This window comes from Bos taurus, chromosome 15 (genome assembly GCF_002263795.3).
Source record: "Bos taurus isolate L1 Dominette 01449 registration number 42190680 breed Hereford chromosome 15, ARS-UCD2.0, whole genome shotgun sequence".
NCBI lineage: Eukaryota > Metazoa > Chordata > Mammalia > Artiodactyla > Bovidae > Bos > Bos taurus.
In genome coordinates this window covers 45,400,127-45,413,015 of record NC_037342.1, presented here as the reverse complement: position 1 = coordinate 45,413,015, position 12,889 = coordinate 45,400,127, and the positions used below count along the sequence as shown (strand labels likewise).

Sequence of the window (12,889 nt, the reverse complement as noted above, 5' to 3'; positions counted from 1 at the left end):
CTAACACCTAGTGCAGCCTCTCACACATAGTGGAATTTTTCATGAATGACTGACAAAATGCATTCATCAATATCAGGCCATTTTTCTTGTGTTCTGATGACGAAAGTGACAAAGCACTGAAAGTATAAACTGAGTGGAGCCTGTAATGATACGAAACCAATGGAAGGTGACTTGTCCCAGGTCTCACGTTCATTCAGAGCCTTACTTTCGAATTAAGTAAATTCAAAAAGTAAGTTCAGAGACTTTTGAACTTGCCTCTCTGATCTAAGTAATCTGTAGAGTCACAGAAATAACTCTGGCAGAATTGAAAGAAGGCGACAATTTGAGTCCTCTAAATGTCATTACTGGCCACAACTCCAGTAAGCGGTACGTTAGGATTAAATGTTCTAATTACTCCAGGAGTAGCACAGGTTTATTAAGCTATATATATTTTTTTATATGTTGAGAACATTGATTAGATGTAAACATTTCAAACGTAATGTTTTGAATTAGTCTTTTAGTTATGTCTTCAGATTTTAATAAACTGCCATCTTCAAAAATAAAAGTTGCATAGACCTCTCTCAACTTCCATGAGACCCTGAAACGAGATATAAATGTGTGTTTTCTCTACTGGAATAATTATCAGGAACTGTTATGTCCATGGCATTTATATATTTAGACACGTGAACACTTCAGAGAAACTGTTGGTGGACATAGGCTCATTTTAGAAACAGAATAAAATATTTGAAGGTGACACCAAGGTTTCGTGCCTTTTTATCTTGGCTGAGGGTGGGGGGAGCAAGACAGGCTTCATGTCTGCAGCAGCATTTGAGCCCACTCCTCCTCCCACCGAGGCCCGATACCTGCATCTCCATCATCTCGCTCACGCGATAAGCCTCTGAACCCCGTTTGCTCCTGCCTTTGTAGTCAGTTAACTGTGTCTGTCTGTCTACTACTCCCCCTTCTTCTGTGTCCATTTGTGATTCAGAACAACCCAACCCTGCCCTCTCCTTCACAAGGGAAGATTCCAGGAAGGCCAGTTTCCTGTTTCCAAAGTATCTTGATTTGAACTTTGTAAAGAAACCCATGATGGTTCTGAAGTCACTATTTGCTTCTTTCTTTCCTGTCTTTGGACCCCAAAGCCTTAAAACACTAGTGTCCCAAACCAGGGAAGGGATAAGCCAAGTTTCCTCTCTGAGATGTGGTCCCAGAGATAAGAGAGGGTGAGAGAGTATACTCTTGTCTGTGGTTGCATGGGAAACCCAGCGATGGAAGGGAAATTCTGAACTCTGGTTCTTAACACAGAACCTGGAATGGAAGATGTGGGCATGTGTGAGGGGAAAGCTGCTGGGGCAGAAGAGCTGAAGGTCCCATCATGCTGAAGAGCTGGGCCCCAAGAGGAAAACTTAATTTCCCCATTGAGGTCTAGAGCATCAGCTGGGAGGCTGAGAAGTGGGAAGCCAGGTCAAGTAGGCAGGCTCAGCTCAAGTACAGTCTCCAAGTACCGTGACAGCTTCCCAAGTCAGAGGCCTTTCTTTATCCCTCTCCCTAACATCCAGTCAGTTCTTATCCCCTCTGCCCTGTTATGTTAGTGTACAACTCTCTCTCCAGCCCCTGGCCAGGCATTTCCTGAAAGGCAGTAACAAGGCTTTGCCTCTCTCTCCCTTCCTCCCTACCTGACCTCTTACTTCGCACATTCAAATTTGTTGAATTGTAGTAATGTCCTCTTTCTTAAGATCCAGTGGAGGTGGCTGGTTTTTTGGGTGACTGAGACTTTATCTGGAGACTCAGAGTGGGATGCTGGAACTGGTTAATTCAAATTTGATGGAAGGAGAGGGGGAATCCTTTTGTGTGTAGGCATCTACCTACCTCTCCTTACCCTTGGCTCAACTCAGCACGGGCTCACATTCCTTCAGGCCTGAAAGTGTGTTTTTGAACTTGTTGTGGGAAATCAGCTTTGCAGATTTGGTTGATCATCTTGGAAACTGGGCATTCTCCAGGGTCAGACACGAGTCCTCCGGCTCAGGTCTGGGACAGCCAAGTCCAATGGTGACGTCCTCTACCTTGCCTGTTTCACAACAGGAAAATAGCTTCTGCCCACCCTGAGTGGGGCAAGAGGTGGAGGAAGCTGAGAGCTCCAGCCCTGGGGCCAGCTCCTCTCAGTCAGCACTAGGGTGACTTCCTTACTGAGAACACCATTTCTCAGCTTTCCTTCTTGGCCACCTTCATTGGGGCCCATCATTCCTTCCATTCATTGTGCATATTAAGTGCTGAAAACATCAAAATACAGGACTCCCCAGACCTACTTAGAGGACTGTCTGCTTCAGACACACATCCCTCCTTGCTACACTCATTCTGCATCCGTAGGCGGAATTCCAGATCCTTACCCTGGGGAGGGGGCTCTACTTTACACTGCAGGCCCACCTCCACTGACTGTTTCGGACCCTTCATCTTGAGGGGAGCTCAGGTAATGACATTCTGCTCTTTATCTTTCCTCTTTTCTGCTTTTGATTTGCTTTTTCCTCCTGCCTCCTTTTAAGTAGCTCATGGAAACTGTGGAATATTGATTTTCCAGTTCCTCCGCCTCATCTTCTCCTTTGTGTCCCTGGGGGAAGCCTCCCTGCTCTCCTTTCTAGCGGCTGACTTTAGGCAGCAGGATGATGGGTTACCCTGGTTCTCTGCTGCTCTGAGCTTTGCTGGTCCATGCCCCCAACTCCAGTCACCACTCACTCTTTCCTGAGGGAAATTGGAAGCGACCAAAAGAAAGCCCCAGGGAGTGAGCACTGTCATGGCCTGTTACAGTCTTTGCCATCTGCTTTAAGCCACTTCCTTACAGTTGAATTCAACTGGTTTCCCAATAATATGTGTGATCTTGAATAGGAGGAAAAAGGTTGAGAACTGAAACTAGTTGCGTAAAACATTTGGGTAGACAGTAGTATTCGTACCTGTGCTTGATTTTTAAAAAGAATCTTCAGCTCTCTTGGAACTTGGAATGGAGTCCTCCTGTGCAGTTGGATTCTGAGGTAATGGGCTCTTACTGTGGTCTTTGAAGTACAAATGTCTGCATAATGCCCTCCCTAGCCCATCCCCTCCACCCCCTGGCAATCCATTCTGGTGAGAAGAGCAGAACATGTAGGATTTATTTCTCTCCAGATTTCATGTCTAAGAAAATGTGAGAGTAAAACAGAATATGTTCCATTGCCAAGCAGCCAAGTTCATATATTTTAAATTAAAATGTACATGGCAGATTTAGTCTTGCAGATGAGAGATAAGACAAAATGCTGCTGTGAGGAGTCCAAAGCCCTGACTCAAAAACCTCGCAGTTAAGCCGTTAGGCACAGAGAGTCTGCTCAGGCAACCACCTCAGGAGAAAAGTGGCGGCAGAGTGGCAGGAGCTGCGCCGGAGGAGACGCAGGACCCGTGTCCATCATGGCGTTGGTGCCAAGATGGCACATCTAGTAGGTCTTGAAGATGCACTTTTAGTGTTTAAACTGCACCCCTGACTAACTGGATGGCGCCCAGAATCGCCCATCATAGGTGGGAACTGACTCCAGACTCAAGCAGGGCCCTTGTTTGAACCCAGCTTGGAGAGAGAAATCACCAGCAGAGGAAACCAAAGCTGATTCCAGCCACTTATGACCCCTGCATGGAGATTGAGGCTTGCTGCCCCCTGGGGGCCTTTCTGCCCAGAAATCCCAGTAGAGGAGGATTAAAACTCTGTAGTCTAGCACTGCAAAGGTTCAGCATCTAGACAGGGACTGACCTGGGTGCTAGCACAGAGAGCTTTATCATTGTCCCCCCGACTCTTCCCTTCCTTCCTGGAAAAATCAAAAGATAGAGAAAACTTAAGATGGTGAGTAGATTTCTTTGTAAGAAATTAAAGTTCCACAAGAGAAGTGTTCAGGCCACACAGTTTTTGCACATGTGGGGATGTGTGTGGCTTAGTGTAGATGTGTTGGCTGTGACAGGTGCAAGTGACGGCTCTGTGATTGTGCTTTTGTACCGTGTGAGTGATTAGTAATCAGGAGGGTATTTTAGGATGAAGAGAAATGTTTAGCATCATAGCATCTGTATGACAAGGGAGAATAATTTCAAATATGTTTCAGGGCATATTAATCCCATATTTGCACCTTCATTTCATAAAGTAGTCTTAAGAAAGGAAAAGAAGGCAAACTCCAATGTTTACTGTGTCTCTTCAACTATTTACTAACGCCTCAGAGACAGTTTGACTGTTCCCTTTTACCTTCTGGTGGAGAGGAGCTATTTTAATTAAGGTGATGGAGAGACAAAATACAATATAATAGCTATGAACTAAAACGAACAAAATAATCTTAAAGACAACTTTCTGTGTAATGACTACTTCTCTCAGTTTGTGAGGACCCATACATATGGCAGAGATTTTCAGGAAAACGTTTAACCCAAACCTGCAAGCTTATAGGGTGAAATATCGATTCTGATAGCAAATATTTAATTTGTAATACCAGTGTCCAACCTTCTCTAACTGAATCCATATATAGATTTATAATAGCTTACCTTTAATTTTTATGTCTCAGTGTTTATTATAGAAATAAAACCCTCCCTCCTTATCCCTTGTCGCCCACGTGGTACAGTGGAAGCACAGTCACGGAGCTGGCACTTGTATCTTTCAGAGTCAACAGAATCCCCTACAAACAGATGCATCCTGTCACATACATTTCCAGAAGAGCAAAGACTATATTCTTGTGATGAAATGATCTGATTTATCCCATGAGAATGTGAATCCTTAGTAGGCTAAAAACCAGTGCCAGGAAATTCTATATAATTTAGAAAAATATCCATTCTTTTTAAGATACCACATAGCTAACTATTTCAGTTTCAAGACCATACTATATATTAAGGAGAATAATTTTATTTTCTAAACCAGTTTGTATAAATCTTTACCTCCCACCAGCTGAATAAGCTTCTCTAATGTCATATTAGACAGTTTAGAAAGTGCATTAAACCCTCCAAGCTCCAAGGTCACATGTTAGTAAGAGCACTTCCAGATGCCCAAGCCTCAGTTTTGAGCTTCAAGCCTTGGGGAACAGCTTAACTCACATTGATAGGCATTTTGAATTTAGATTAAAAAAATGCCTACAAGTCTAGACTTTTAATAGTATGTAGCAGTCTACAATGGCACCCTACTCCAGTACTCTTGCCTGGAAAATCCCATGGATGGAGGAGCCTGGTAGGCTGCAGTCCATGGGGTCGCTAAGAGTCGGGCACGACTGAGCAACTTCACTTTCACTTTTCACTTTGATGCATTGGAGAAGGAAACGGCAACCCAGTCCAATATTCCCGCCTGGAGAATCCCAGGGAGGGGGAACCTGTTCAGCTGCCGTCTATGGGGTTGCACAGAGTCAGAGACGACTGAAGTGACTTAGCAGCAGTCTACCCACATCCCAGGCACAGGTTTGTGAAAGACCCAGAACTAATGAGGTTTTAACTTTGTTCTCTCTTGCTCTTCATTCAAGGCACAATTCAATCCGAAGACAACTCAACCTGTCAAACCCAGACTTCAATATCCAACAACTTCAAAAACAGGAACAGTTGACTGGCATTGGTCGAATTAAACCAGAGTTATATAAGCAGAGGTCATTGGATAACGATGACGGGAGAAGGAGTAACAGTAAATCCTGTGGGAAACTGAACTTCATTTTAAAATATGACTGTGACTTAGAGCAGCTCATAGTGAAGATCCACAAAGCTGTCAACTTGCCCGCCAAGGACTTTTCTGGGACTTCAGATCCTTACGTCAAGATCTATTTGCTTCCTGATCGGAAGACAAAACACCAGACTAAAGTTCACAGAAAGACCCTGAACCCGGTGTTTGATGAGGTGTTTTTATTTCCAGTTCCCTACAATGACCTTGCAGCCAGGAAGCTTCACTTCTCTGTCTATGACTTTGACAGGTTCTCTCGCCATGACTTAATTGGCCAAGTGGTGGTGGATCACTTCTTAGACTTGGCTGATTTTCCCAGGGAGTGCATCCTGTGGAAGGATATCGAATATGTCACCAACGTGAGTCTAACATTTCTTCATTTGGGATGAGGGTGGGGAGGGGGGAGCTTCTTGGTCAGCATGCAAACAGATTACTTATACCTTATTTTATTTGAAGGGTAGAGTACAAAATTTATCTCACTGTACTTAAAGCTATTGCTTCAAATCTCCTTCAGTTAAGTTTAGTCACTCAGTCGTGTCCAGTTCTTTGCGACCCCGTTGACTGCAGCGTGCCAGACTTCCCTGTCCTTCACCAGCTCCTGGAGCTCAAAATCATGTCCATTGAGTCGGTGATGCCATCTAACCATCCCATCCTCTGTTGTCCCCTTCTTCCTCCTGCCTTCAATCTTTCCCAGCATCAGAGCCTTTTCTAATGAGTCAGTTCTCATCAGGTGGCCAAAGTATTGGAGTTTCAGCTTCAGCATCAGTCCTTCCGATGAGTATTCAGGACTGATTTCCTTTATGATTGACTGGATTGATCTCCTTGCAGTCCAAGGGACTCTTAGGAGTCTTCTCCAACACCACAGTTCAAAAGCATCAATTCTTTTGTGCTCAGCTTTCTTTATGACCAACTCTCACATCCATACACAACTACTGGAAACACCATAGTTTTGACTAGATGGACCTTTGTTGACGAAGTAATGTCTCTGCTTTATAAATATGCTGTCTAGGTTGGTCATAACTTTTCTTCCAAGGAGTGTCTTTTAATTTCACACCTGCAGTCACCATCTGCAGTGATTTTGGAGCCCAAGAAAATAAAGTCTGTCACTCTTTCCATTGTTTCCCCATCTATTTGCCATGAAGGGATGGGACCAGATGCCATGATCTTAGTTTTTTGAATATTGAGCTTTAAGCCAACTTTTTCACTCTCCTCTTTCACTTTCATCAAGAGGCTCTTTAGTTCTTCTTTGCTTTCTGCCATAAGGGTGGTGTCATTTGCATATCTGAGGTTATTGATATTTCTCCCAGCAATCTTGATTCCAGCTTGTGCTTTATCCAGCCCTGCGTTTCTCATGATGTCCTCTGCATATAAGTTAAATAAGCAGGGTGACAATACACAGCCTTGACATACTCCTTTTCCAATTTTGAACCAGTCTGTTGTTCATGTCCAGTTCTAACTGCTGCTTCCTGACCTGCATGCAGGTTTCTCAGGAGACAGGTAAGGTGGTGTGGTATTCCCATCTCTTTAAGAATTTTCCACAGTTTGTTGTGATCTACACACACAAGGTTTTAGCCTAGTCAATGAAGCAGAAGGAGATGTTTTTATGGAAACCTTCTTTGTACCTTTCCAGAAACAAGCCTTTCACAATACTCATTTTGTGGTTTCTAAGAATTACCCATGAAAGCAATATTGAAAAGTAACATTCTCTCTTTTCTACTTCCTAGTTCTAAGCAATTCCCTAATAGACATTAGATAGTATCTGCCCTCCTTACCTCATTTTCTTTAGAACTTTCTTCGGTTTGTTTGTGTTAAATGGATCTTGGCATCCTATTAGCTGCTATCTGTAGTTGAGGGCACGTTGCCTGACTCTCTGAGAGCATTAAGCCCTTGCCATGGTCTCAGGTCGGCTCAAGAGCATTTCTCATGATCATCACATCTTCAGCTTTAATCCCAGAAGTGAGAATGATGGAGAAGAGTTGGCACCACATTTTTAAATACAAAATCAAAGTTGCAAGGAGGTCTGTCTGAAAAGATCTACAGATATTGGCAAAACTAATCTATACAAGGTCAAATCCTTTTTAGAGCCCAGGAGAGAGGGCAGAAGTACTGTGTATTGTTGCCTTATATCCATGTTTACATCTAGACATGAGATCGCAATGGTGGCATTTTCACTCCGTTTGTATCTGTTTCACTGTCCTGCAGAGGGGGACTGACACTCCTGAAATAGAAAGGAAAATTGTGCCTTCTTAGGGGACTCTGATATTTTAAGACCACTCATGTCTTTTCCCTATGCAGATTCGCTCAGGTAACTTTGTTAGCTCATCTTCTGAAGGGAATATCATTCTCTTTCTCTGCCTTGGCATCCAAGACACCAAGCACCATAGCCCTTATGCTGTTGGATAAGGATCTAGCTAGAGTTTGGAGCCCATTTAGTGAAAAACTCTCACTCCACTCAAGAAGAGAACACACAAAATCTCTGCCTAGTGACCCAATACCCACTCTGATACTCTGTTATCTCAGCCACTGTTGTCAACTGGGGACTCATGTTCCAAGGGACACCTTCGCTTCACGTGCTGTGTGATAGCAGGCCAACTTTGTCCTGCTACTCAGATAAGCAAAGTGAAGCATGGAGTTTTACTGGCCCTTATTGTAATGATGAGGAAAGAAAAGAAGAAACTGGAGAAGAAGCAGAGAACATCAGATGATGAAATTAAGGTGACTAGGGAGATTGGGGAAGGAACACACCTCTTAAAACTTGAAAGGTTGTGATATTTGTAAACCCAAAAATGGTTGCTGTCAGTGGCAAGGGTTGTATCCTAAATCCCAATTGGCAAAATCAGAAGGCAGTGCTAGAAACTTAAAAAAAAAAAAAAAAAAGAAGGCAGTGGGGGCAGGCTGCTGATATTAAGCAACGAATGGCTCAAGAATGAACCGTCTCACTGGAGTTCTTATCAAATCATCTGTGTGTAAGCTAAGAGACTTCTGGCCAAAAATGATGAGCCTTGGTACAGAGACATCGGTCACATCATCTAGTGTGACATCTTTTTTTTATTTTTTGACTAATGGATTCTAGGATTCCGTAAAATAACTGGAATGTTTATTAGAAATCCCATCAGGGGTCTTGCTGTGAGTTGCCTTCTAGAGATTTTGTGGGGAGCGTAACACTGAGTGCACAGTGGCTGATGAAAATCTGCATAGACTGATCCCTGGTGGACAGGACTCCTCAAGCAGTCTCCCATGGGGTGAAAATATAGAAGGAGGCCTGCAGAGGCCTTTGGGCCCTGAGATCACTGCCATTGTCACACTTTGCCATGACTGTGGTGGGAGACTCCACTGATGGAGAATCCTGGGCTTCCACAGAGTTGAGGAGAATGTGAAATTATTTATCAAGGAGGCAAACCATTAAGGCTAAAGGCCTTGAAACTCTGAGTTGTTTCCTCAGCCAACAATAAATATTCTGAGCGTTGATGGCGTTTGGATGGCCAGCAGGAGAGAAGATGTCTTAAGAAAGGAATTACGGGTTGCTTCATAATCTACCATTTAAAAAATTTTTGTTTGAAACATTACAATTTGGGGCTGTTTTAACTGTGCTTGTTTTAAATGTGACTTTGTACAAAGACTGAGGAGGAAAGTCTGAGATTTACCAAGGTTTCGTTTTTATAATACACATGTATGCCACACAGTGCACACACTGTACATGTACAGAGTAATGAGGGAACAACAAGAAGAACAGGCACGACCCAGCCCTCAGCTGAAGTACTGAGGATGTAGTACTTGATCACCACCAAGTACTGATGATGACCCCTGGGCTGTGCTCCCCCATCACATTCTTTTAGCCCATTCCTGCCAAGAGGAAACCACTATCCTGAATTTTATTTGTAAGATAATATATTCTTCAGTTTTGTCTGTTTCTGCTTTGCATAGCTCTTCTTTGCCCTTTTTCTTCAGTCCACATTGATCGTGACATTTAGCAACAGAGATGAATGGAGCCGTGGTTCATTTATTTTCATTACTGTGTAAATTTTCAATGTGGTATATACATTAATTAGCTCTCTTGTATTGATGATATTTAGGTTGTGATTCGATTTTTTATGATTCTGAATAATCCTACAGAGAACATGTTTTGTGCACGTCTCCTGGTTCACACATGCATTAATTTCTCTAGGAAGTAGCCCTGATAGAGGAAATGTACACATGGGTCTAAATTTTCTAGGCAGTGCCAAGTTCGTTTTTCCATCGTGGCTGTACATACCTCCCACTGAGGTATGACAGTTCCTAATGGTCCACATTCTCACTGACTCTTGGAATTGTCACACTGTTTAATATGCAAACATGCATGTAAATATGATTTGTGTGTACATGCATGTAAATATGATTTGTATATTCTTGGTTGCTAAGGTTAATGGTCCTTTGATAAGTTCATTGGTCATTCACATTTCCTTCCTTGCTAAATGTTTGTTCAGTACTTTTTATTGTTTATTTTTAATATATATATATAGAGAGAGATGTAATCCTTTGTTGGTTGTATGTATTACAAACATCATCTCTCCATTTATGGCTGCCTTTATACTCACTCGATGGTGTATTTTGATCAATAGAGGTTCTTAAATTTAATGCCGTAAAATATATCAATATTCTCCATTGTAAGTTAGCACTTTTCTGTCTTATTTAAAGAAATCCTTTCTTACCCTATTCATATTTTTCCAATGTTTTTATTAGAAATTGTAATGTTTCACTTTTCTTAATTATGATTTTAGTCCACCTTGCCTCTTCTTAGAAGGACAATAATCTCACCATGAGGGCTTCACCTTCCTGATGTCATTTAAGCATAATAACCTCCCAGAGAACCCAAATACCACCATATTGGGGGTTCAGTCAGTTCAGTTCAGTCTCTCAGTTGTGTCTGACTCTGTGACCCCATGAATTGCAGCACGCCAGGCTTCCCTATCCATCACCAACTCCCAGAGCTTGCTCAATCTCATTTCCATTGAGTCAGTGATGCCATCCAATCATCTCATCCTCTGTCGTCCCCTTCTGCCTTCAATCTTGCCCAGCATCAGGGTCTTTTCCAATGTGTCAGTTCTTTGCATCAGGTGGCCAAAGTATTGGAGTTTCAGCTTCAGCATCTGTCCTTCCAATGAGTATTCAATACTGATTTCCTTTTGGGTGGACTTGTTGGATCTCCTTGCAGTCCAAGGGACTCTCAAGAGTCTTCTCCAACACCACAGTTCAAAAGCATCGATTCTTCGGCACTCAGCTTTCTTTGTGGTCCAGCTTTCACATCCATACATGACTACTGGAAAAGCCATAGCTTTGACTAGACTGACCTTTGTTGGCAAAGTAATGTCTGCTTTTTAATATGCTGTCTAGGTTGGTCATAGCTTTTCTTCCAAGGAGCAAGTGTCTTTTAATTTCATGGCTGCAGTCACTGGGGGTTAGGACTTCAGTATATGAATTTGGGGGACACAAACATTCAGTCCATAAGACATCCATACTTCTTTTTCTATATGAATAAGCAATTTTCTGGCATATTTTCCCGATATATGCCAATAATCTGCTGTATAAGCTCTATCCTCACTATGTCTCTATATATGAAGAGTCTGTTTCAGAATTCTGTCTTTTATCCGTATTTCTGTTTGAGTGTCTCTCCCAATAGCACTGTTTGTAAATTACTACCATTCTATGATAAGCTTTAATGTCTAGAAGAGAAAATCATCCAGCCTACTTTTTCTTCAGTTCAATCTTGGCTGACACTTGGCTTTTCTCATAAATGTTAGAATCATATTGTCAAATTAAAATTTCTTTCTGGTGTTTGTTTGAACTTTTTACGACGTCTATAGGTAAATTCATGGAATATTTACATCTTTTGTGATACTGAGTCTTCCTATTCATGATCATGGTACATCTCTCCATTTATTTGCTGCTGCTGCTAAGTCGCTTCAGTCGTGTCCGACTCTCTGCGACCCCAGAGATGGCAGCCCACCAGGCTCCCCCGTCCCTGGGATTCTCCAGGCAAGAACGCCAGAGTGGATTGCCATTTCCTTCTCCAATACATGAAAGTGAAAAGTGAAAGTGAAGTTGTTCAGTCGTGTCTGACTCTTAGCGACCCCATGAACTTCAGCCTGTCAGGCTCCTCCGTCCATGGGATTTTCCAGGCAAGAGTACTGGAGTAGGATGCCATTGCCTTCTCCGCTCCATTTATTTAGTTCTCCTTTAAAGTCTTTCATTCAAAGCTTATACTTTTCTACATGATGATGTCTTTCATATATTGAATATTTTGTTAGTTTGATTACCAGGTATCTTACCTTTTGTTATTTTAAGTAGTATCTTTTCTAAAATTGCATTTTCTAACTCTTGTTGCTGTATAGTAATGCAGTTTAAATTTTGTATGTTTATCTTCTATTTAGCCATTTTGTAAAGCTCTTCTTACTCTTATAATTTATAGACTCTTCTGAATTTTCTTTGTAGATAATCAGTCATGTGGATTATGATAGTTTTTTTTTCCAATCTGTGTACTTATTTTTAATGTAGTGCACAGGCTGGAATTTCCCATACAATGCTAAATAATAATTGTGGTACTAGTCATTCTTGACTTGTTCCTTCTTTTAAATGGAATGTCTTTAACATTCCCATTGAGTATGGTTTTGATACAGATGTATCATATCTGTATCATCTACATCACGGATGTCTGTCATGTTAAGAATGTATTCCTCAAGCACTTCCCTGGTGGTCCAGTGGCTAAGACTGTGGTCTCCCAATGCAGGGGACCAGGTTTCAATCACTAGTCAGCAAACAAGAACCCACGTGCTGCAACTAAGAGTTTCCATGCCACAACTAGAGACCCACGTTCCACAATGAAGGTCAAAGATCCCAGGTACCACAGTTAAGACGTGGCACGGCTAAATAAATGTTTTTTAAAAATGTACACCTCTCTTCCTAGTTGACGGAACCTCTAATTAAACTGAAGTATAGTTGATTATATTGTGTTAGTTTCAGGTTTACAGCATAATGATTCAGTTATTCTTGTGATTATATTCCATTATAGGTTATTATAAGATACTATTTTATTCAGTAAATCCTTGTTACTTTTTTATGTATAGTATTTGTGTTCGTTAGCTCCATATTCCTAATTTTCCCTCCCTCCTTTGGTAACCATAAGTTTGTTTTCTCTTGCCTGTGAGTCTGTTTCTATTTTGTATATAGATTCATCTGTATTATTTTTTAGATTCC

At 41.8% G+C, this 12,889-nt stretch overlaps 1 protein-coding gene across 4 annotated transcripts in view; it reads left to right on the top strand.

The window, feature by feature from the left end:
* Positions 1-12,889, top strand: part of SYT9 (synaptotagmin 9) — a 381,537-nt gene that overhangs the window by 241,990 nt on the left and 126,658 nt on the right. For all 4 annotated transcript variants that reach the window (XM_059875116.1, XM_059875115.1, XM_015474712.2 and 1 more), the window contains one exon: positions 5,472-6,018. In XM_059875116.1, coding sequence (XP_059731099.1) covers positions 5,472-6,018 — 547 coding nt within the window. The remainder of the gene's footprint in view (positions 1-5,471; positions 6,019-12,889) is intronic.